This window comes from Onychomys torridus, chromosome 2 (assembly GCF_903995425.1).
Source record: "Onychomys torridus chromosome 2, mOncTor1.1, whole genome shotgun sequence".
Taxonomy (NCBI): Eukaryota; Metazoa; Chordata; class Mammalia; order Rodentia; family Cricetidae; genus Onychomys; species Onychomys torridus.
This window is the reverse complement of record NC_050444.1, coordinates 105,921,536-105,948,052: the sequence shown is the minus strand read 5'-3', so window position 1 is coordinate 105,948,052 and position 26,517 is coordinate 105,921,536. Positions and strand designations below refer to the sequence as shown.

The 26,517-nt window shown below is 41.4% G+C and overlaps 1 protein-coding gene across 1 annotated transcript; it reads right to left on the bottom strand.

The window, feature by feature from the left end:
- Positions 1 to 1,384: 1,384 nt before the first annotated feature.
- On the bottom strand, positions 1,385 to 5,573 carry Klhl9 (kelch like family member 9). The gene has a single exon (XM_036179456.1). It carries the CDS (start codon positions 5,042 to 5,044, stop codon positions 3,191 to 3,193), a length of 1,854 nt encoding a protein of 617 aa, XP_036035349.1. The 5' UTR covers positions 5,045 to 5,573; the 3' UTR covers positions 1,385 to 3,190.
- Positions 5,574 to 26,517: the final 20,944 nt, after the last annotated feature.

Sequence of the window (26,517 nt, the reverse complement as noted above, 5' to 3'; positions counted from 1 at the left end):
CACACACACACACACACACATTATAAAATGCCATTGGCCATGGCTACCATCTACCTGTGCAAAAGTTTTAAAACATCTGTAAAATTTCTGTAGCAATGTATTTTTTCTTCATGAAAACCAAGTATTTTCAATTATAAGCCAGAAAAAATTTTAATATGATCAATGTACTAACTACACTAGAAAGCAAGAAAAAGGGTTGGGGATTTAGCTCAGTAATAGAGCGCTTGCCTAGCAAGCACAAGGCCCTGGGTTCAATCCTCAGCTCAAAAAAAAAAAAAGCAAGAAAAATCCAACTCTGGCTTTATCTGCATGAAAACATAATTGATCTTTTGTAACAGGTTCTTACTATGCAGCCTAGACTGGCCTTAAATGCATAATCCTCCTGCTTCTCCACTACTTCCAACAGAATCTTCTTTACGCGATGCATTTGGTAATTAGGAGTAAACTCCATGCATATTACCTCTTAATATCTACACATGAAAAACCTAAGCAAATCATAACGATAGCAGTTTTTGAAACTTGGCAACTTTGAAAATATTTGTCAATGTCATTTTATGTGTAAATATGATGAACCCAATATTCACAGAAGTTATGGCTGGCATGTAAAATCAAGGACAATTACTTTATGCTTTATTTACCGGTTCATTTTGTAGGACCAATCTTATATATCAGAAAAGCTTATAAATATTGTTGAAAATTTACTGGGAAAAACAAATGTTAAAAATGTTTTATAATGATATGTGCCTGTATCCCCTTTATATGTTTGTTCAGTCTTTTAAAAATTACTTATGAAATACTTTTTCATTATGAAAATATCGGGGGTTGGGGATTTAGCTCAGTGTTAGAGCGCTAGGCCCTGGGTTCGATCCTCAGCTCCAAAAAAAAGAGAAAAATATCGGTCATTTCAAAATCACTTAAAATTTCCATCTTAAAAGGAGTTCTGGGTTTAATTAGTTATAACAACATAGTACTAGTCAGTTACTTGTAGGAACATATGTATAGATTATCAACTAAAGAACACTGGAAAGAAAAAAGGAGAGGTGTGTGTATAAGATTGTAGGGCAAGAGCAGTCAGCTTACCTGGTTAAGGAGTGCTTCTTAATCACAGAATGAGAATGTCAGGTGTATTGAGTAAAAGGCAGAAATGCTTTTAGTCAAAGAAGGAAAAGCAAGTATAGAAAACAGGCTGTGCAATACCATCTCAGCATGTCAGAATCAGCATGAAAAAGTAATGTATCAATTCCATGTTAAAAATAAACCATAGGAAAGCTATCCACAAAGGTCAAAATGTGAAAGGGACAATTTTAGTTTCAAAAATTAACTGAACAGCCTCCATTTGTAAAACTACGAGTTTGAGGGGGAAAAAAGGCAATACAAGAAAATATCAGTTAAACAATTTTATTATATAAAGATATGAAAAACAAAGCATTCTAATAAGTATCACAAGGAAAAGGAAATGGACATTTGACCAAAGAGAAAATGAAGCTATTCAAAATACACAAGTATTCACTCTTGCAAAAAAAAAAAAAAAAAGGATTGGGATGCTATTTCTTGCTTATTCAATACACAAAGTTAGTAGCAATTTTTACCTTAACTTCTAAAAGTATTCAAATACGTCAAAGTAATAAAAAATGGAGTCATTAAAAAAAAAACACACAGCAAGTATGAAAATTGCTGTTAATGCAGAAATCATAAAGAGCATTAAAATAAATCAACACTTGTATGGGCAGTAAGTAAAGTTCAGATGCCAGAAACCAAATCCTCTTCCCTGGTCTGAATTACATTAGGGACTGTCAATGGCACTGCTCCTGATTTAAACTGTCACTCTCCCAGGGCTAGACATATGCACATACATGTATACACATGTTTTTTTCTTCAGTTGAACTACTTTTCCAGGAAAGCACATATTCAGTACCACTCATTACCAAGGACCACTATAATTCCATTTGTCCCTTTAAGATCTATCCCCATGAAATTCTCAGCCAGAAAGTATCCCCAGTGTTTAAGACGGAAGGTATACTTTAGCTCTGCCTTAAAGAAACCAGCTGGCTTGTTAGGGAATCTGAAGTTGGTCCTGTCTTTGGGTCAAGGCTGAAAAGGTCTATTTCTGATTTGATGCACAACAGGTCTATCTGTTTGCTCAGATCACAGCCTTGAGGCAGCTCACACAGCTCAGGATGCTTCTCAGCTACAGCAGCACCAGAAATCACTCCAAATCACACAACAAACATATCTGAGTGACAAAGCTGGGAGGCTGAACCTCAAATCCTGTAGCTTTGTTCAGAATGTCTCCTTGCCTTTTTTAAAGACTGCCCGATTTCACAGGAAAAAGAAGTTAATGAGGAAAAACAATTCTCCAAAACTTGACTTTTGCTAATCTACATACATGTAACTACAGACTATACAGAAAAACTAATTTCATTTAAAGAAACAATCCCATTAAATGAAAAATTTGGCTGCAAATTTAATTTGTTGTAGCCCTTAACTATCTAAATTTTGCTCAAGACTTTAGACACTAACTGAATTTTCATTGAAATAATTAGCTGTTTTCTGGAAGAAAATATTAGCTCATTTTTACTACAGTTGAAGTTTCTATCAATTCTAAAAGTTTATACGAATGTACACATGAATTTTTATGTGAGCATGTATGTCTTGTGTACACACTTTAAAAAAGCTTTTTCTCCAGTAAGATAGAACAAATCTGGACTATTTCTTCTAGTTAATACTTTTACTATTTCTTCTACCTAAGAAACTTCATATACTCTAAGAATAATCACATAGCCTAGTTAACAAATTGTCAAAAACTACCCACGAGGGAGGTAGCTGTACGTTGGCAATCTTTTATTATTTAAGTTTATAACATAGGGCCTCCATCTGATGTTTCAGTCAAATCAAAACTTTCAACTTTGTAGCATAATACACATAATTACACATTTACTATGATCACCTACAATTTGACATACGTAAAACCACAAAGACATCTAATTTTTTTATGTATCTTTTTCACTTGTTAAAACAGCTGAATATATTTAATACATTTTTCAGAATGCACTTGTTAGCCATCTAATAAACATACTAAGCAAAACAAAAAACCTAAGTTACCTTTTTGTCTATTAACTGCAGTAATAAGTAATTGAAGGGGAAGTATGAGATCATCCATGATCCACTGAAAAGGTACTACACCTCGGATCTAAGAATGATCTGAAGGTGCTGAAAGAGGAGACTCTCTAGAAGGTGACCCAGGGTTTTCTTCAGGTGGAAAAACTGTGAGAGTACAAGCCCGAATGCCACCAAGCGACTCTGGAAGATCAAAAACTTTATGCCACTCATCTTTTTCTGGGTCGTATTTCTGAACAATTTCTACCATGCAACGGTTATTCCAAGAATATCCACCAACAACATAGATTTTGTTTTCAAAGACAGCAACCCCAACATCACTCTGACCTCTTAGCATAGCAGCAATTGGAGTCCACTGGTCAAGAGTTGGCGAATAGTATTCACAGCTTAGAACATCATCATAATCACTTGTCCCTCTGAAGTGGTTGCCACCAATGACATACAGCTTGTCTCCAACTGTACACATGCAATGCAGACCTCGGACTGTAGTCATAGGAGCCTTCTGTGTCCACTTGTCTGTATCTGGGTCAAAACACATGAGCTCATTTTGGAAAGTGTCATGGGTAATTCCTCCTGAAATATACATTAAACCCCCATACACTGTTCCAGCATGGCCATAGTGGGGTTCACTCATTTTTGCAACATAGCTCCATTCATTCATTCTTGGGTTGTAACATTCTACTGTGGCCAGTTCACCAGCTGCACTGCGCCCACCGACTGCATATAAATGTCCTTTGAGGGCACTCAGGTGAAAGAACGTGCGCTTTTCATTTAATGATGCCACTTGCATCCACTTATTATACCGAGGGTCAAATCTGAAAACGGTATCAACTGCAGTTTTTCCTTTTGTATCATAATTACTCTGACCACCAACTACATACAGGAAATTTCCAATAACGGCAATGCCATGTTGGTATCGAGGAGCATCCATGGGGGCTAACGATTTCCACTCCTGTGCCCTTTCATCATACATCCGTAATTCTTTACTGACAACTAGCTGTTGCCTCAAAACTCCTCCTAATGTAACCAAGTGAGTAGAATCAGAGCGAAGGGCAGTTCTGTCCGACTGCATCACTGGCTGCATATATGGCATCATTTGATAATTGCTGGCTTCCAAAAGTAAATTCACACAGGTATTGTCTGTTCTCATAAAATCTACTGTCTGCACATAGTTGATGAGGTCCTGTGGTGTCATCAGTGGAAATCGAATATTCTTCATTAATTTTGCGGCATAGTCCATCCGAGGGTCTTCCAGCCTCAACCAGCGGCAGGCTGCCTTGAAGAGTTCAAGTTCGGAACAGTGCTTGAGGCTATTGCTGGAAAGCACAAAGGCAAGCCGTTCAAAGGGGAGTTTTAGAAACTCCCCAGTACTCAGCAATGCCGGAAAGTTCTTCAGGATGAAATTATTTACATACTTATCCACTTCAATAAGATTGTAGGTGTTAGCAATCCGACCAACCTCAACACAGTTATCTAAAGAGACGCCTGATATGAGAAATACTTTGCAAAAGTCCAAAACTGGTAAGATTTGTAGAAAGCTGGCAGCTTCAAGGGTGTCCTGAAGATTGTCCATATTAAGAGACAGCTTTGCAGTATAAATAAAATCAATGATTTTCTTCAGACCAATCTTGTTCACCCCGTGAAGTTTAATGCACATCAAATCTTGCTCTTTCATTCCACCAGTGAACATGGCCTTGAAATAATCGCTGGCAGACGCCATCATGGCTCGATGAACCGGGAAGATTTCATCGCCATCGCCAGGTACCAGAGTCACGTCACAAAGCAGCCCCTCTATTCGGAGCTGATCAAAGCCTTGCAATACAACAGAGCTGTGCGTATTGCTGGTGAAAAACCGCGTAGTTCCAGGCTTGCAAGGCTGCAGGTGGGCAGAGACGCCCATCTCGCCGTTACCGAGAGACACCTTCATGGGAAAGCCCTGCGCTCGCAGCGAGCTGCAGGCCGCAGACGTTACAAAGAGAACGCTCCGCGGACACACTCCGGGCCGCCGAACGAAGGGCAAGCGATCACCGCAGCACCGCTCCGGGCACACCGACCCCTCCCTGCCGCGGGACCACGCAGCGCCGTGGACCTCAAATCAGACAATAAAGCTGGTGACTCATAACCTGAGGCAGTTACGTGACCGCTTCACCCCGGCGGGCCCGCGCCGTCCTCCTCTGCAGCTGTGCTCAGGGCGGGGGAGGGGCCGTCACGGCCTGCGCACCGCGGCTGCCGCCCGTCAGCCTCCGCACCCCAGCGAGCCGCCGCTGCGCCCTCTGAGGTCCCCGCTGCGTCGCCACTGCCACCGGCTCGGCTGGGAGCAGGACGTGGAACTCCGGTTTGGGCCTAGAACGGCGGCCTAGTCCGCACACCGAGACCGTCCTTCCGGAAAGGCCGAATCCCAGGATCCCCCGGGTTAGGAGCGGCTGCACAGCTACTGCGCCTGCGCGGCCGGCCTGGCTACGCGGCAGGCCGATGGGGGAAGGGCGCGGGCGGGCTGGGGGCGGGGCTACCGCTCCCCCAGCGGGGCCGGTGGAGGGGGCAGGCTCGCAAGCTTGCAGGAGTGCGCCTGCGCCTATTTGCGTTGGCCTGTATTTACGCTTGCGGAGCGCATTCTTTTTAAGATTTACGCTTACTGACTTGTGCCGGAAGAGGAACGAAATGCAACCTTTGTTAAAACCGAGAAGAAACCTGGCGGAAGAAATCACTGTATCATTTAATTTTTTTTTTTTTTTTTCTTTACAAACAGTTTTACCGTTTACAGCACATTCAATAAAAACCTCAATTAAAATGTTGGTTGTAAGTGGTATTTAAGCTTTTGCAACACATGGCATTTAACTTGTTACTAAAATTTGGTGCTAATGATACATTTTGAATATTTGGCAGAAGAGATAATGCCGTCATAAATACTTTATTCATGATTTTGTTTTCAAACACTATTTTTAAATGGTTACACAATTTCTCAATAATTAAACATGTGATAGTTTACTTTGCCCACTGTTTTCTCCTGAGTGTACAAGCCGTGTCCTCCATTGTCTAGTGGAATATGTAATAAGCTTAAGAAAATTTAGACACAAAATTTATCCTGTATTGGATAATGATAATATTTGGTAGAATATTCAAGTCAATGTTTCCAAAACATTGTTACCAGCAATGCTTGGGTTTGCATTTCCCTTCTGTTGAAATTCCTCTTTGTGGGTATTTTTATTAACTTGCAGTTAGCTAATTGCAAGTTTTAATTTTTATTTGAAAATAAGTGTATAATTTGCCTCTCTATTCTCTGAATTTGACTTTATTACTGTCTTTCAAATCTTAATAGGATTTATTTGTATGCAAATTAAGAATATACTTATAGTCTTCTCTTCTACTTCCTGGTTCTTTTCTAAATAGCATATATCCTGTTACATCTGTTTTTTTTTTTTTTTCCCAGTTCCAGATTTTACTGAGAGCTTATTTACAACATGTTATTGAACACTAAATGTGTGCAGCACCATAAGTTACTTAACTATGAGTGATTTTTTTCCATTCTTTTTTTGTGATATCTTTGTCTCTAAATATTTAAGTTGCAATAAATTTTTTTAAAAATACACATTAAACACATGTGTGACACTCTAAACTTTCTCAATACCACAAAATACATATACTACACATATGTGGAAAATCTAGTTAGTATATAATACTTTGCTCACCATTAATAGTTTACTACGTGAAATGCACATACTGACTTAGAAATCCTAGCTTTTGAGCCCCAAAATACCTCTGAAATTTAATGTATTGCAACAAATAAAAACCACAGTATACAAGTGAAATTTTGGTTGAAAGTGTCAGATGCCTAGATGTTTTGGATAAAGTAAACGTAAGATAAAGATTGGAACATGTGCAAAATGAAGGCCTCCTATAAGCCACAGCGCCTTTCTGCAGAGGCAATAGGCCTGTACTTCGTCAATCATGTTACCTCCCCTCCAGAACCCTCCCCAAATAGCAAACCATTATTTACCAGATGTTATTAATTTCAAATAAAAAGATCTTTAATAAATATATAAGCATTCCATTTAATAAATATATAAACATTTCCATTCTCCATGTATAAAATTTCTCAAAATCACTCAAAATGGAGGCTAGGTAGAAATTTCCCTGACTGTGCTTATCAGCTGGGCATCTGGCCCTCTACTGTGGCCTTTGCAGGCCGGCCAAGGCCAAGTGAGCCAGCGCTGTTGGTGAGCCCCACCCCCTGGAGGGTTGACTGCTGGTGTCAGTGATGTTCCAGGTGTGTGCATAATGGGGACACCTGTGAGACAACAACAAGCCCCACAATACAGAAGCCCTGACAGTGACATTGGTTTGAAAGGCAGCACTTCCAACTGATGTCTTCCAGAGAGGTACAGAACAGGTAAAAACCTCAGTGGCTAAAAGCTGAGAAGAAACCTAACCAGAAGCAGCAAGGCCTGCTGTTTCTGACAAACTACAGCAACCCCAAGGGCCCAATAGGAAAACATTGTTTTCCCAAGGTGCTCTAGCAACAACCCAGCCTGTTTGATACAAGAGCTCTGTTGAAATGAGACTGGTCTTGAGAAATTCTTACCAGCCAAAGGACATTCTGGGAGGCTGTTTGGTACAGGAGTTGGGGTGAGCATTCCCTGACTCGCTGGCTATAAAGAGGGACTTCCAAGTGATTACTTTCTACCTGGAAAACAAAGAACAAAATCACTGTGCCTGAGCAGGTACCAGAGCAAAAATCACATTAGTCTTTTTTATTAAGCTTGCAAGATTAATAGATGAGAAACTAGACATGAACATTAATGGTTATTAGGGACAGATGCTTCTCATATTCCAACATTTAATTATTTTAAAAGACTGTTTTTTTTTCTGCTTTCAACATGAAATGAGTCCATTTTGTCACAACATGGTGGTCATGTTAAACAGCTATGTGTTAAAGCATCTGCTTGGGGCATCAGCCCACTACGCAGCATTATTTACTCATGTGCTTTATTGTATCAATTCCAATACGTTTATTATGACTTTAATTTATTGATCTTAGTATTTAGCACATATATCATGTTCACCTTCACATTTCAGTAGTAACAAAAAACATTTACCTTCACATTTTTAATTAATATTTTTATCAGTTAAAGTTTTACTTTTAGATATTTCACGTTTACTCTTAAGTCAACGTCAAGGCTGGTTTTGTAATCTCATATGAAGGGTGAGGGTCCAGTCTATTCAAATTTGAAGTAACATCTGGTCATGATAGCTTTCGAATAAGCTATATCATGGATTAAACAGTTGGGACTTTGTTTTGTTTTGATTTTTCTTGGAAATTTTTATTTTCTAGAAAAAAAACATAAAATTATTAATAGCTTTGAAACAGTTTCCCTGTGTGGTGCAGACTATCCTCTTTAGTGCTGGCTAGAGGTTATCACCACTCTAGGCTCAGATAATCAATTTTAATTACATTTTATGCTAACATTGAAGGCAAAAAGGTGTCTTAATTACAAGAAACTGGAAGATTCAGAGGTTCGAGCTTGACACTGGATATATTGTTCTGGGATTTACAGAGTGTTGTGATTAGAGGTTCTAAGTTGGGAACTAGACCACAGATGGTCAGCAAAGGCCCAAGGAGGAATGAAGTCTAAGTGCAATCAAGTAGGGACGAAACATCCAAAACTACATCATGAGAACTTCACATCACAGTGTAGGGAAGTGAAATGAGGAACTTGAAAGGGCACTGGGATGGAGTAGAGGGACAATAGGAAGATGATCAGGAGAGAGTGGTGACAAGAAAATTATTAGAGAAGAAACACATTTAAAAGGCATTATTTGGGGGCCAGTGAGACAGTCCAGTGTGATGATCCATATGGTGGAAGAGATAACTGACCCCCACAAGTTGTCCTGCAGGCCCCGTGTGTGTGCCCCTGAAACACACACTAAGTAATAAAGAGCTGAAATGTTTATACTTACTTTGAATTAATATTTTCTTTAAAGAGAGTGTTGTACATTCTGAGAAAGTGGAGGCTTTTTTTTTCATAATTAATTCCACCAAATTCAAAATGGAAGATGTTCACTCAGGGTAAACAGGAGGAAAAAGAGATACCGACTGAGGATACATGAGAGGAAATACATTGAGGGCAAACAAAACAGAAAGCTCTTGGGGGGATATTATAACATATGTAATTTTTAGCTTTTTTCCCCCCTTGAGTCAAGATTTTACTATGTAGCCTTGGAACCACCTGTGTGGATCAGGCTGCCTCCAGATTTGCCTGCATCTGCCTCTTCTTTTTTATTTTTATTTTTATTTTTATTTTTATTTTCTGGAGCTGAGGACTGAACCCAGGGACTTGTGCTTGCTAGACAAGCGCTCTACCACTGAGCTAAACCCCCAACCCCTGCATCTGCCTCTTGAATGCTGGGATTAAAAGTCTATGTCCCCCACACAGTAATTTTTAGTTCTTTTTATAACACTCTTTGGGATTGATTGCAAGGAATGGCTCTAGTTGTGCAAACTACATGAAATCAACATTTTACTTATTTTATATAATACACTCAAACAGATAAAGGACTTCTTTAATGTCCAACATTGTTTAACAATTCTAAAATACTAGTGGATGAAATGTTTTATTTTTACATTGTTCACTATTTTTTATTTGGTTTTCATTTTACAACACTAACTGTAGTTTTTGATAATTACAAATTATGCTTACACTTACCTGTGTTCACTTTTCCAACTTTCCCTTAGTACCAGAATATTGGGCATGTAGAAACAGCCTCTCCCATCTCATATCTGCTGACTTTAAGAATTATCAGGTCCTTTTCGTATATTTTAATTTTCTCTTCCTTATTACCCATGATACCCTTAATTCCAAACATAATTGCTATTGATAAGACATAATTTCTGTGAAAGTTTTCTTCATGACTATCTAAGTTACTTTTCCATTGCTATGATAAAACACCATGAGCAAGGCAGCTTGTAGAAGAAAGTGTTGGATTGGGGCTTACAGTTTCAGAGAATTAGAGTTCATGACAGCAGACCAAAGCCATGGAGGGAGCAACAGCTGAGAGCTCACATCTTGATCCTCAAGTTGGAAATGAGAGAATCAACATGAAATGGCCTGGATCTTTTGAAACCTCAGAGACCCCTCCACCATGACACACCTCCTCCAACACGGCCACACCTCCTAATCCATCCCAAACAGTTCTACCAACTGGGGACAAAGCATTCAAATGTATGAGCCTGTGAGGCCCAGGCTCATAAACAAACTACTTGGGCTATTTAATCTCTCCACTGTTAATATGTGTCCTGGTTGGCTTTATTTGTCAACTTGACATGGCTGAGAGTCATATGACAGAGAGCTTCAGCTGAGGAATTGCTTCAGTCAGATTGTCCCGTGGGAATGTCTGCAAAGGATTGTTTTGATTATTAGCTGATATAGGAGGGCCCAGCCCACTATTGGCAGTCCCAGCCCTAGACAAGGTGGTCCTGGGTTGTATAAGCAGCTAACTAAGCATGAGCATTCCAGAGAGTGAACCAGCAAGTGGCATTCCTCTATGGTTCCTGCCCCCAGGTTTCTGAATTGAGTTCCTGCCCTGACTTTCCTCAATGATAAATTGTGATCTGGAGAAATAACTTCTTTCTCCCCAAGTTGCTTTTTTCTAGAGTGCTTTAATCATAATAATAGAGATGAAACTAGAATAGCATGGGTATATTATTGGTGGAATTTGTGTGTGTGTGTGTGTGTGTGTGTGTGTGTATGTGAATTTGAATAAAAATGACCATCATAGGCTCATATGGAGTGGCACTATTAGGAGGTGTGGCTTTGTTGGAGTAGGTGTGGCCTTGTTGGAGGAAGTGTGTCACTAGGGGTCAGCTTTATGGTTTCAAATGCTCAAGCCGGGCCCAGTGTCACTCTCTCTTCCTGCTGCCTGAGGACCTGGATGTAGAACTCTCAGCTACTTCTTCGACACCATGTCTGCCTGCATGCCACCATGCTTCCCATCATGATGACAATGGACTAAGCCTCTGAACTGTAAGCCAACCCTATTTAAATACTTTCCTTTATCAGAGTTGCCATTGTCATGGTGTTTCTTCACAGCAATAGAACACTAACTAAAAGAGTGTGTGAATGTGTCTTTGGAAGCCAGAAGTCAATATCAGATGTCTTCTTCAATTGCTTTCCAGTAATTAGCTCTAATTAGGTAGATTGCACGGCCAGTTAGCCCAGGATTCTCCTGTCTCTGCCTGCCCTGTGCAAGATCACACCCAGTTTTTTGTTTTACACTGGGTGTTGGGATCTGAACACAGGTCCTCCTGCTTGTATGCAAAACATTTTACTGAACGAACCATCTCCTCAGCCCCTTATTACTACTTTATATAGTAGCAGCTCATTTTCTTATAGAGGTACATAGTCTAAGAATATTACTCTTTTATTTCTGATATATGTCTGACCATTCTTGATTAACTTTGAATTGTTTTGACTTTGAATAGTGGTCAATGTTGTTTTTGTAAAAATTCTTTAAAATTTGTGGTTTTAACAAGAACTATATTGCAATGAACATAAAATTGAGACACATCCTTTGTCTGACACAGAAATAGAACTGCATTTAAACATTTATTTTCCATAAAATCAAGGTAAGAACACAAAACAGATTAGTGCCAGTAGCCAGTACAAATGTAGTTGTGACAAAGTACAAACACATAAAGAAAAAGACTTTTGAACATAAGAAAATAGATTTAAAACTATAACACAAATCCAGTACTAGGTAATCACCCATAAACTCATCTGTAGGATACAGAACTCCTGCTTCAAGGCAATTCAACTTCTTTAAACTTCTGTTTTCTTGCATGAAAAGTGGGGAAAGTGTTTGTAGAGCTAACACCTACCCATTTGAAAGCCCTTGTGGTAATCTCTCAGGTCAATACCTAACAAACAGCAGTTACCTTTGTTTTCTGAAAATAGAGCTGTATATGCATACTCTTTGTTTTTTTGTTTGTTTGTTTTTGTTTTTTTTCCCAATCAAACAATTTGAAGGTGCATAACCTTATCATCCATTGACGGATAAAAATGAGCTGCACTTTAGAAATGTTGTGGTTTGAAAGAGAAATACCTCCCATGGGTTCTCATATTTGAATGATTGGTCCCTAGCTGGTTGCTCTGATTGGGGAGGATTAGGAGCTACAGTCTTGCTGGAGGAAATACATCACTCAGAGGAGGTTTTGAGAGTAAAACAATCCTTACCTCTCTGCAGTTTGCTTTCCCTGCTTGGTCTTATAAACATGTGAGTTCTCCATTTTCTGCTCCTTCCATTGTGCCTGTCCCTTCCTGCCAAGCTTCCCTGCCGTGATGGACCCATAAGCTTAAATAAACTTTCTTCTATAAGTTGCCTTGGTCATGACATTTTATCACAGCCACAGAATATTCATTAATACAAGAAAAGAAATGATAAGCTAGAGAATAAGTATACAACACACTGAAGGTGTTCAGTGTCCACAGTAGCTTAAAACAGTAGCTTTAACTGAGGGTGGGGGGGGGCGGCGGGGGAGACTACTCAGGCTGGCAAGGCGAAAGCATATTGAATTTTCGTGCTGACTCTGAAACTTGACACACTTCTGCCGTATCTCCTTTTTGGATCTGTTCCCTCCTGTATCCCTGTACTCTCCTTCTCCCGTTTAGAGATCCCTGTTGCTTTCTCTTCGCCCATTGCCTTTAACTGACTACCCTTGTTCACACAGCTGCTCCCATTCTGCTGCTGTAGTTTCTGGCTTGAAGGTTTCCCAGAGAGACAGAAACAGAAAGCAGAAATTGAATTCAAGGTTTGCAGAAGCATGTGCAAGTCTTCCTTTTTATGATGAATATTTCTGGGATATGAAGGTAAGCCACATACATAAAACAAACGGCAGATTCCACTAACTGTGGGTTAATGAAGCCTGTGTAGGAGAAACGCCCCCTGCTGGCCATGTGCAGTAGGGCCAGAGGCCAAGTCTTTGGTGGGGTAAGGCACTCTACGCTAAGGCTCATGTACTCTATTGGAGGCTATTTCATGCAGAGTTAAGATTCTCTTTCCCGCTGGAAATTAACCTCAATACTTTGATTCTTGTCATTGTCTTTCTTACCAAAAAAAAAAAAAAACCAAAAAAACCCAAACAAACAAACAAACAAAAAACCCACCAGACCAGCTTCAGGAAAAGCACCCACCTTTGCACCAGAAGCAGATATAAGGCGTCAAAATGTGTTCCTTTCCCATAGTTTGCTCTGCTGACCCAAGAACCCTGATGTTCCCACACTAAACTAGGAGATAGGTAGAATCTGAAATTCTGATGGTAAAATTGTAAGAAGTTTTCAATAAGCCTCGTGCTTAATATCTTTTCACAGTTAATTCTCAGTGTCACAAATTCATTTGTATTAGGGATCTCTTGATGTCATAACTAGAAAAGTGTTTTCATCTTATCTTTGAGTTAGGAATGCAAAATCAATCTCTACTTTTGATACAGCAGTAAAAGGCAAGTTTTACTCAAAATTGGTCTAGACTCGAGAGGTTTCCTAATCACCCCTCGAGGAAACAAAGATAATAATTGCATCTTCATGGCCCTAATTGTTTGGCAAAGTACTTAACTCACAGTGACAAATACCTGAAGCCTGCTTCTCTCCTGTCTTTAAAACACAGATTGCCTAATGTTGGATTAATGGCAGATCCTTGTTCCATCCTGTCCCTGGAAGATGGAAGTCACTTGAAAGAGAGGACTTGTGATTCGTCTCAGAACAAACACTAGTGAATGGGATAACCGCTTCTCCCTAATTAAAACACACCATAGACCTTGTATCAAATGGCAGTCCTTACATCAAACCAGCCTTTCTGTAAAGTTCCAAGAGAGAAAATGCTAGTGTAGACAACTACATCACTGAGTAAATCACATACTCTCCTAATTAAGAGATGAACCTCTGCAACCCTAGTGTTTTGATGACTGAGGAACAGACTAAAGAAAACAAGGCCAGCTTCAGACAGAGCATGCCAAAATGTATGGAAAATAGATGTCAAATCTCATTTTCTGCAGCCAGGCAATTAAGCTGCCTTTGCCAACGTGGACCATAGCGAGCCCTGATAGCATGATATTCTCCATTGCTGTTCATTTTGTTCTCTGCCAGTTGCAGAAATCAGTTCCAAACACTCTATCAAATTCCTGATCTTTTTTGTGGATGATACCCAAATTGAATAACAATGTTAGATATTTTGTTAAAAATTAAAATTAAAAAATTAAACTTCTCCATCTTTCCTTTCTTTACATAGGTGTAATCACACTCATATTTTCAAGTTGATTCCTAAGTTGCAAGAACAAAATAAACAGAATTGTGATGGACAAAGTAAACTTGGATTCCGATGCTTCCTGTAGCTTGGAAACCTAATATAATTCTCAGAAGAGGTTCACATTGGAATATCAGATTTTCTTTACATTTAACTCAAAATCTAGAATTTCATACATCTCAAAGATTTACCTTTCATAGGCATACAATTTAAGCCCCAAGAGATCATTCACAGAAAATACTATTACGTAAATTATTGAACACTCATCTAGAGCTGAATGCTGTTCTGTGTTCTTAACATGTTGGCTGCACTTACAGGATCTCTCTGGGTTTCAGACTTCCCAAAGATGAGAACAGGAGCCCCCATGGACAGCAAAAACACCAGTAAGTATATTTTATATGGATTGTCACTCTGATGGGCCCAAATCTCCTTATTTTCCAAACATATATTCTTCCCCAAAGGATATTACTGGATCATCTTGTCATCATTTAGTTTGTTAACTTAGTCGTGGTTTCTTGGTATTTACATCAGTATTTTCTTATCAGCTGTTGTTATGATAGTGGCTTTGATTCCCACCACCCACCTTACAGGAGCACCATAAACATTTGCAGAGAAAAGTTGGTTTGGGTCCTTAATAAGGAGTTATTGCCATGGAGACAGAGAGCACTTGGGGTTTTATAAGCCTTTAAATAGTCTCTGTTTGCAGTATTTTTAATAAAACAGCAATGACCTTTAAACTGCACTGCTTTTTGAAAGGCAAAGTTAAAAAAAAGGCATCCTTCACACAGTTATTAAATTCTACTCCTGTAACTGTAATAAAATGCCCTGACAGAAGAAACTTAAAGAAGAAAGGGATTATTTTGGTTCATAGTTTAAGAGTATGAGTCATTCATGACAGAGAACTCAAGGCAGCAAGAGCTTGAAGCATTCGATCACATTGCAGCCACTATCAAGAAGAGAGTCAGTATGTTCTCTCACTCCTTTTTATATAGTTCAGGATCCTAGCCTAGGAAATGGTGCCACCCACAGTGAGCAGTTAACTCCCCAAGGCTTGCCCAGAGGCCTGTCTCCCAGATGATTCTAGAGCTCAAGTTGGAATGATTAACATTATATCATATATTAGGGATACTTACTAAATCTTCCAGGAATCAAAGAGTCCTATGAGATTAGCAGCTCCAAAGAGACTGTCACATTTATCATCCCACCAATTATGCGAGTTGATTACAAAGAACCATTTCAGCATTTGTTAATTATGCTGGCTCTGGAGCCCTTTCATAAATTTATTGAATCAGAAGAAAATGTGCACAAGCAATATAGTCCATGTTTAACTAGCTCTGTCAGTGATTCTGGAATATGCTTGAGGTTAAGATGCCCTGGTAGGGGTTAGGGACTTCATTTATAGCAAGCAATAAACCATTCCAGGACACAAATTTCCCAGTGAACCATGTCTCATTTTTAAATTTCAAAGTAATTTTTTTCCTGTGTACTAATTTTTTTTCACAAGAAAAAGTACATTTTCCATCTATATGTAATTTAAACAAAGAATATTTAATCCAAAATTTGAATTAAAAAAATACTTTGATGTAGCCCTACTGCAGCCAGGGTCTGTGCTGACATCCATGGTTCCTGGCACCACTGCAGGCCATGTGGATGCATAAGGTCTGGGCCGCCACTTGGGGCCATGTTGTTGTCCCAGGGTGACCTTGCAGCTGGGGTAATTGCAATCTGAGAGGCCTGCACTCAGGACCAAGAGCTGCTGAGGAATCATGTCTGGGTCCACGGTTCTATGGCAGCTGAGGCCTATGTTGATATCCATTCCCCATGTTCCCACCAAAGGCCTCAAGGATGCTTGCTGGCTTCCAGGTTGCCACCCGAGACCATGTTGGGGTCCAAGGGACATGCAGCTGCCAGGGCCATGCTGACTTGAGTGGCCTGCAGTACCATCAATAACCATGGAGTCCTCAGGGGCCTGGGATGCTGCCAAGGGCCTTGTCTGGGTCTGTGGCCCCACCAGAGGCAGGGTCCACATTGATGTCTGTGAATCAGGTTACCACCAAAAGCAGTACAGATGCCTGGGGTGTGGGCCGACACCTGAGGCCATGTTGGTACACAAGGATCATGCTGCCATTGGGGCCATGCAGATCAGGGTGGACTGCACTGTCAGCTGGGGCCATGTTGATGTCTAGCGGAAGCTGTGGCCAGGGGCCTTGTCTGGGTCCATGGCCCAACTGCAGCCAGGGTCTGTGCTGAGTTCTGTGGCTCCTGTTGCCTTCAGGGGCTATTCGACTGCTGGGGTCTCTACCACCACCTGGAACCGTCTTAGAGTCAGGAGACCCCACTGCTGGTGGGCCCATTCTGAGAGGCATATGATGCCACCCATGTCCATGGTGACATTGAGTCCAAGCTGCTGCTGCTGGCCATGTCTGGGTCCATGGTCCTGCCACAGCTGGGGTCTGTATTAACGTCTGTTGCCTGTGTTACCAAAAGGGCCCATGTGAACCAGGTGTTGAACCATAAGTTTAAGTACAAAGGCCTTGCTGAGCTGGTCTCAATCCTGGCCTGGGGAGAGCTAGCTGTATCCACCTCATCAGAGAGCTGACCTCAGTGGCTCTGGGCTAAGTTACCCCAGCACAGGAAATCTGGCCCCACTCCTAATAAGAGAGTTGGCTTCCCACACTTGGGAAAGATGGCCCCACCCCTCACCCTTCACAGGTGTGGAAGAGAGCTGGCCCTGCCTCGTACCTGAGGGAAATGATCCCAGCAACCCTGGCTGACCAACTCAGCACCCACCCAGGGCTTTGAGCCGGCACACCCCAACATCTACCCCATCTATTACCTGCTGGAGTGTGTGAAGGGACTGACTGGTCCTGCAGGACCATGGCCCCGTGGTCTATATGACTTGGGGCAAAAGTGGGATGTTTGGGGGGTTTCCGTGAGGGTCCAGTGTTGATGGTGTGCTGGAGGCCAAAGGCCTTGAGTCTGACCAACAACACATTACACAATGAACATTTGCAAGGAAAGTTGTTTGGACAAAGTGGTCTCCTGCATGACACACAGAAGCTCCCAATGCCACTAAGATGAATGAAGAGGTGATGGAGAGGCAAAGATGGAGGAATGAAGTGGTTTTTGTTTGTTTTGTTTTGTTTGCTTGTTTGGTTTTGTTTCTTTGTTTTAATTGAAATTGCTATTCTTACTTTTATTATTTATTATTATTTTGTTCTTATTTTTTATCTTTATCCTTTTTAAAATTATTTCTTTGTTAGTTTTCCTTTGTGGGGTACTATAAGGGTGAGGGTTGGATGCAGAAAGACTGGGAGATGGGTGGATTGGGGTGCATGGTGTGAAGTTCCTAAAGAATCAATAAAAAAATACCTTGAAAGGAAATTGAAGTACTTTCTCATAACCATAGTTTTGAAACATTATGCTGATATCTTCTTTTATAACACTTAAGTATATATTTTTAGATTTATTTAATTTATGTGTCTGAGTGTTTTGCCTACATGTTTGTCTGTGCACCACATGGGTGAAGTGCCCACAGAGGTCAGAAGAGGGCAGCAGATCCCCTGGGACCAGAGTTACAGTTAGTTGGTTGTGAGTAGCCATGTGAATTCTGATTCTCTGAAAAAGCAACCACTGCTCTCAACTGCTGGGCTATCTCTCCAACCAAACATTAGTATATTTTTTATTGGCAAATGATTATTATGATTACAGAACATCTTAGAACAGATTTACTTATTTGTTTAGAAATTTCTAATGTAGATGTTTATTTTCTAGCATCTAAAAGCAAACATATTAGAGGTTTACACTCAACATTTTTTTTTTTTTCTGGGAAAAGCCTAAGGTGATCTATTGGTGAAATTATTAAGGCCACTGGTCACTATGAAGCTGCTTGGTGAGTACCTATGTCTCCAGAGTCTAGAGTCCCCTGATTTCAAGGAGTGGAGAGACGTTCTCTGGGACTCACTTGTATGATTGTGTCATTTCATTTTGGTCAAAAAGAATAGCTTGAGATTTCCACACACACAAGGGTTTTTACATTTTAGATAGACCCAGGAGAGCTGTGTCTCTGAAAGTGTGTTGACAACACTGAGTGACTGCCACGCCCATGACGGTGTCGCCTGCGTGACAAATGCCTTGGATAAGGTAGTTACGTGGGAAAGGGGGGCTCGCGGCCCTCGGGTCTATGCCCCCGGCGACCCCTCATCAATTTGCCCGAATCAAGGTGCCAGGCTACACGGAACCACGCAGATCTGCTTGCAGAGGCTGGCTGGCTCTCTGCCTTCTTCTCTTTGCAGCTGTAATTATTGTTGTTTCCTTGTGTATTAATTCCAAGAAGTTAACTCTTAATGTTCCTGATGTGCCCCATAAAGAGAGTAATAATTCCTCAAAAGTGGCTTCAATACCCCCACCTATGATTCAAGCTTTTAGGCCAACAGTTCAAGAGGGTCCCTAAAGTTTGGAGGAATTCATGAATGATTTAGAGCAGAAAGAACTTATGATTCAGAAGGACAAAGACTCTAGCGAAGAGAGAATGAAAGTAAAGGTACAGGCACTCATAGGCAATTCACACGCACAGCCTACAGCAGCTGTGAGGAACCAGTTACAGGAATTAGCCATTCCTACAAGAATTATCCAGGGACAAATAGAGTTTCTCATCAAGGGTCGATGGTGGCAACCCCCTAACTCTAATCTTAGATACAATAATTATTTAGAGCCATTACCTTTTATGGGAGCTTATGACGTACATGGGAACTGATGTGTGAATCATAATGGTATGAAAACAGAATGGCATAAGTTACAGTTCATGGAAAGATTAGCTAGGTACCGACCCCCCTGGTGCCTTCTCACCCACAGGCAAAGGTTAAGATATTTTCACACAAATGAAACCATGGTTAGAACAATGATGAAAAGGGTATAATTTTGATACAGAACAAAGGTGTAGAAGGAGAACTACAGCTAGGGCCGTAATGTTCTCTGTCCGGATGAGGAACCACAAAAGAAAAAGTAAAGGCTATACTCATGAGGTTTGTTAATCATTCTGAGAAAAGTGTGTGACTACATTGTTGATTCTATGTCTATCACCCTACTGGCCGATTGCCGTGTTTCCTCAAGTAACTGTATAAAACTCACTTCTTGGTCTGAATAAAATTGCAGCAGCTTCACAACATATTCTCGTGTCTGTGGCTGTCTGTCATTCGCCGAATCCCACTTATCCTGAGTACCTTCACCCCGTTCTCCCTCGGTCTGGTGGTCTAGCTGAGATCCAGTCCGTGGCAAGTGACTGTCACCACAATTTCCTTCAAGTGTCATGGCTGATCTTCTGAATGGATTTAGAATCATGTGGAAATTGGTGGGACACACCTCCAGGTATGTCTTTAAGGCACTTTGAGGAAGATTAAGTGGAAAGCGCTAGAGTCACCTGGCTATGGGGGGCATCTTCCCATAGGCTGGGAGCTGGGATGGGATTAAGGGCTTGTGAAAAGTCAGCTTAGTACCAGAATTCCTCTGCTTTCTCTTTCTTGTCCACCATGAGGTAAAACAATGTTGCACCACATGCTATGGCCACACAGGTGTTCTGCCCAAGCGTGTGGGGCCAAGTGGCTGTGGACTGAGTCCTCGGAAACCATGAGCTTCAATAAATCTTTCTCTCTTGTGTTCTTTACACTGTATATTTGGCCACAGTGATGCAAAAGTCACCAACACATAAAGCATTCACAAGTGTCCTTGTTAGACCTTGAATTTACAGAGAGCCTTTGTGCTAACTCTGAGCCTCACGCCTCCTCATGTCCCCTTATCTTCTTACATCTGCCTAGGTCATTACTAAATCAGCCACCACCAACACTGGTGCAGTCAGGATCCTGGGCTCCCTCAAGGAGTTGGGAGATTCAACTAGTATCTATGGTCAATCTGGGATACTAAAAGTTTAGTGTCAACCACTGGAGCAGTGGGTCTCAACCAGTAGGAAACAACTCCCTTGAGGGTTGCATATCAGATATAATTGTGATTCATAACAATAGCAAAATTATAGTTATAAAGTAGCAACAAAATACTTTTATGGTTGGGGGTCACCATAACATGAGGAACTGTATTAAAGGGTCACAGCATTAGGAAGGCTGAGAACTACTGCTCTAGAGGGAAGGGGTCATGTAATTCACCAGACCCAACTGGACTCAGCATTTGACCTTAGCAATTTATCCCTGGCATTTATAAAATGGAAAAAATAATGGTTCTTAATCTGTTTTGTACCCAAATCTCACCCTAGTTCCCTGCTCCTCCTGTGGCCCTGGCAAGTAAGTCCATTCACTTTTCTGAGCCTTTTCCTTTCTAAACAATACAAAAACAGATAACCATAAAAACATTCAAAACCATCTGCAAAATCTCATATGGATATCAGTCATTACCTTCAAGCCCTCTGGCTCCACTGAACTGCAGTGTAAAGCTCCCCAGAGGATCTATATCCCTTGCCAGGCCCCACAGGGGACTGTGGGTACCAGGCCTACCTAGCACACTGCCCTGTGAGTTCTTGGGGTTGGCCTTTCTATTGAGCCAGGAGGCCCTCTTTAATTATCTCTTGAGGAACACCCTTGCAATCATGTTTTTGCCACAATTAGAAACACTGATTCACTCTCGATCGGGAATCCTCAAGGGAGTATCACCTCTAGCTTTCATTATGGTGTTATTTGCTATCCTTTCACACATATATCCACATTTTGCACAGGAGTGTGGTATTTTGTCTTTGTCATCTGCAGGGAAAGATGAAGTGTCCTGTGAGCTTGAATTATAGGACTGGAATTACTTAGCAACTTGAGAACTGGATTTGGCTTAGAGAATGAGATACAGTTGGGGCAGGGGTAGGGGAAGTGACAGTGACTTTTCTGCCATACCACCATCCTACTTCCCATGATTCATATTTGTGAAGACACTCCGTCTTCAAAATACATTAATTTTCACAGATCTATATCCAGAGTACAAATAAATTTCTATTAGGCAAGCATTTGGTGCCTTTAGAGAGAGACATTCTAACCAAGACCTTGACCTGGTCTCTGGACCATCCAGTCTTTTCCTCTGCACTCTGAGTGTTATTTCATCCTGGCATAGGATAGGCCGAGTTACATGGGATTCATGGAGCCAAAGCTTCCTCGCTGACCATCTAGAAAGAGTAAGAGAACATAAACCACACATTCCAAAATTGGAACTTAAAATGTAGACTCCAATGGTTAGAATATTGAGGCCCTGAGTTCAAAGGTTAAGGAAAAGTCTGTCCATATACCCCTAGTGAGGCACAGCTCTTGCACCAAGACCTCATTCTATGCCCAATAAAAGCTGGGAAGGTGGGAGTGCTATTCAATTCTCAACTTCAATGGAAAAAAAACCTCTCTCCTATGTCCATGTGGCATGCCTCAGGACCTTAGGGAGATAGAACTCCTGGCCACAGATGCCAGCTTTCGTTAGCGGTGTTAGTGGTACTGGTGGGACAAGGACGTTATTTACCTCCCCACTGCCTGGAAGAAAGTCTCCCTACTTTGCTTTCTTACCCCATCTGAGAGACAGAGTAGAAAGCTCTAAGAGGTACCAAGTATCAATGACTGTTGAAAACTGTTGGGCACAGAATGTGGTAAGTTGGTAAAGTAAGGTGACTTGTCTGTTTTCTTTCCTACCTCAAAGGAGGAAGAATGATGTGAAAGAGTTTGAAAAAGCTAGAGGGAGTGTGGAGGGAAGGGGACAGTATATAATTTATGAACGTGAGAAGGAATCAAGTATGTCCAAATAACACTCAGGCTAGCCATGTGAAGTATTTGGATTCAAAGATAATGACATGGGGGTCTATCTGGGTCACACAGGCCTATCTGGCCCCCAGGGAGCCCATCTCTGAAGAGGGTCTGAAACAATACATTTTCCCTTTAGATATTTGTTTTACATGTAAAAAAAATTAGCCATTAAACGATGGGCATAAAACTATATGATAGACTTTGTGGTCCAGATGCCAAATGGATGATGCCAAGGTCAACTTGAAGATCTGTTGCATTTGTTTTGAAAGTACTCTGAAGGAAAAACTGTAAAATTGTTGTTTGCATAAAAATCTGGAAGACATATTAGTCTTCAGTATTGGCTTTCTATCACTATAACAAAATATATAATACAGACTACTTAAGAAATAAAAGTAAGTTTATTTGAACTCTTGGCTCAAGTCCAAGGTTAGCTGAATTAACTTGCACCTTTGGAGAGTACATACGAACAGGAACATGGGTCGGAGCTGGAGCTCATATTCCATCAAGGGACAGTGAGAGAGTAAGGAAAGACAGGAAAATGGAAAAAGAAATAGGGAGGAAGAAGGGTGGGGAAGGAGAATGAGAGAGGGACAAAGAGAAAGAGTGAGAGGAACAGGAATCATCATCCCATAATTCCCCTGAAATCAACAGCATGCTCCTCACCCGTACAGACTTAAGAGCCTGCCACTAAGTTCCACCTTTTGAAGGGCCACACCACACCACAATGCCACCACCCAGGGAACCAGGACCTTTGGAGTACATTTTGCATGCAAGCTATAACATACCCACTAAACTGAAGCTGGTCCTCATGTGCCCTTGAGTACCATTCTTCCACTGTGATCGCAATGGCCACTTCTAGCCCTGTGCAGAAATCCCCGGGCTTCTCTCCTCATCGTCTCCACACCAGCCTGCCCTCTCATCTAAGCAGCTGCTTCCTTTCTCACACTGCTTTCTCTCAGTCATTTGCCCCAATGTACACGGTTTCTGTCAGTCATTTGCCCCAATGTAGGCAACCACCGACTGAAAGCAAAAGTTGACGATTTTTTCCTTCAGAAATTTCCATATATAAAAGATGATCCCCCCCACCCCGTACCTTCACCCCACCTTCCTGGTCAAAATTTTTGGAAACAAGGGAATGCCCTTGTTATGAAGTGATGACTCAACTGTCACTGTGGCAAAAAGAAAGAGAAATCTTGAGTCACTTCACTCTAGGATCTAATGTCCTTACTAGGGGTGAGAGCCACCTGGTGGGCAAAGGGCATAAAGCCCTGGAGCTTCTCTATGCTGCAGATTTCCATCTCCTGGCAGACTTTTCTCCACAGTTAACTGAGCTCTTCCTTGAAAAGAACTGACCCCATTATTGGAGGGAGCCTGTGTCTTTAGCTTCCCCATCTTGGAGAAAGAATAACCGGCTTCAAGTACAGCACACTTTCAGTGATGAGCCTTGTGAAGAGAGTGGCAGCCTGTGATCCTGGGCTTCAGCTTGCTCTACCCAACCACATGTGCACTGAACTATACACCAGGAGCAGGACAGCCTGGCAATCTAAGCGTGGACCTGCAGGAGACATTAGGAAGTACGATTGATAGCACATTCGTTCTTAAGTGTAAGCTGCCCATTTTAGAAATTAATTACTACTATCAGATTGTGTTGTTTGACTTCATAACCAGGAGAAAATTCTCACTTCACCTTGAATAGTGACTTTGCATCCCTTCTGCTTTTGCTTTTATCCATAGAAGGAGAAAATATAAACAGACAGTCATAAGGAATGACAGAGACAGTGGTGATTGCCAACTGATGGTGTCATATGTAAACAGAGTAGAGGTGTGAAGGGAATAGCTGCAATATTCTAATTGAAGAATTACCCAAGAAGTCTACATCTGTGAGGCTAGTTCAGGTAAGGAGTGGCTTCAGTTTAGGAGGTATTGCTCAGCTCGGGCTCAGGTTGCAGAACAAGACTTTTAGATTTCTTCTGTCTACATGTAAGAGTCAGGAAACTAATGTTTGCATTAAATGGTTTGTGGCCCTTTCATTTTCTCCTATGCCAGGGACAAGTTTAGGAAAATGGAAACAAACATCTTGGATCTCAACCACTTCTCTCTGTGATAACCTAACCCCTCCAAGTCTCTGCTTGCTATTTCCTTTTCAATGTAACTTACTTTTCAAGTTTTTTTAAATTATAATTTGGGGTATTAAAGTTCTGGGATTTGGCTCTGTTCTGTCACATTTTCTTGAAAATCTCAATGGCCATATTCTCACTCATATGCCAGAGTTACTAACTTCCTGGAGACATACAGTGTTGAAGAACCAACATACCAGAAGGTAGCCAAAGAAGTGATTTGTGTATGGCCTTGAGGTTTCCTATGCTCAGGATACTACCTGGTGTCTCAGTTGACTTCCTGTTGCTTATAAGATGTAGGACTGTCAGCTACTACTCCAGCACTTTTGCCTGCACGCCACCATGCTCCCTCTCATGATAATAATGAACTAAACCTCTTAAACTGTAACCAAGACACCCCAATTAAATATTTCTTTATAATAGTTACCATGGTCATGGTGTCTCTTTTCAACAATAAAAATCCTAACTAAGAAATTTGGTATATCTGAGGTTTATTGGGAAAATTAACATTTTATTTAAAACTTACTGTCCGAGTCTTGTGTTTTCAGGCCACAGGGAAAGCACACAAATGAATGACTACCCACAAAAAGGAAGAAAAACAATGAAGAATGAAAATATTTGAAATATCCTTTCTGACTGCTCTGTCATCTCAAAGTCTTCCATGAATCATTAACCCTGAGCACACTCATTTTCCATTCCTACCATGTCTGCTCCTCTATTCTTAGGATTCTCCCCTCCATAAAAAAGAAGAAGTAAAAAAGAAAAAAAAACCCATATCTTTGTGTTGCTCATGTACTCACTGGAGCATGGTAAATCTCCCAGGGGGAAGCCCCTCAAAGAAATCTGAGTCCTTCCCTACCAGCTCTACTGTCAGAAGCCATTAATTTTAAGTATCTGCATTTCAGCATCCTTATCACAATTTTTAAGAGTTCTCTTGGATGGCTTTCTATCTAGGTTGTTATTGGGGGGGGGGATTAGAGGGAGAGGTTGTCACAGAGGCCTTCTGTGTCCCTCCATCTCAACTGTGAGTCTGCAGTCATCAACACCATGGCAAATGTAGCTTCCTTGCCCTTTACAGTCATCAGGAGCACAGATCATGGACTTACATATAGTTTCTAATGACAGCACAGAGCACAGACATCTACATGGTTTCCAGGGTTAGCAGGTGCTATGGACCTCAGCATGGTCTCCAGTGGCAGTTTAGATCAGGGATATCAACACAACCCTCTGCTACTGCAGGGGTCATAGACCCCATCATAGCCCTGATGGCAGCACATGCCAAGGACATCAACATGACCTTAGGTGGCTGAGCAGGCCACTCATATCAACATTGCCTTCCATGGCAGCACAGCCTGAGGACATTAACAAGAGTTCACAGACACCTGCATAGCTCTTAGCAGTAACACATACCATGGACATCAACACAGACCCCAGCTACAATAGGACCACAGACTATACATGGCCCTTGGCAGCAGCATGGATCTGGACATCACTGTGGCCTCAGATGGCAGCACAGGCCACTCCCATCAGGATAGCCCTCAGTGTCAGCATGGACCACTGACATCAATATGGCTTTAGGCTGCAGCACAGACCAAAGACTTCTGCATAGCTTTTGTTGGTAACTCAAGCCAGGGACATCAACATAGCTCCTAGCTGCTGTAGAACATGGATATCCATACGAACCTCCAGCTTCAATATGGTCTCTGGCAGTGGACCACAAATACCAAGTGGCCTCCAGGGGCAGAGCGAGCCATAGAGACCTTTTGGGAAGGTCTAATGCAGACAATGAACGTTCTTCATCTTGGGCATCATGTCATTGCTCAGAACCAAGGTGGTCTTGGTGTTGGGCAGCCACTTCAGGGCCTGCGTTGGAATGGAGTCTCTAGGCTGTTGCACACCACCCTGCTGTCCCTGATTGGAAACTACATGCTCCCCCATCCACCACAGCCTTCTATGGAACCTGTCACAATCATAGAGGCTCTAGTTCCGCCTCTCTCCACCACTCACTCACCACTCCTTCCTCTATTCTTCCCCTCTCCACTGCATATTCCTTCCTCACAGTTTCATTGGAAACTGCAGTGTGTGTGTGTGTGTGTGTGTGTGTGTGTGTGTGTGTGTGTGTGTGTCCCAGACAGGTTTATATGCCAATATTCATTGCCATGAATCATTGGTCAGGTTCAAGGTTTTTGGTTTCTGAAGCACCATAAATGCTGGACCATTGCCAA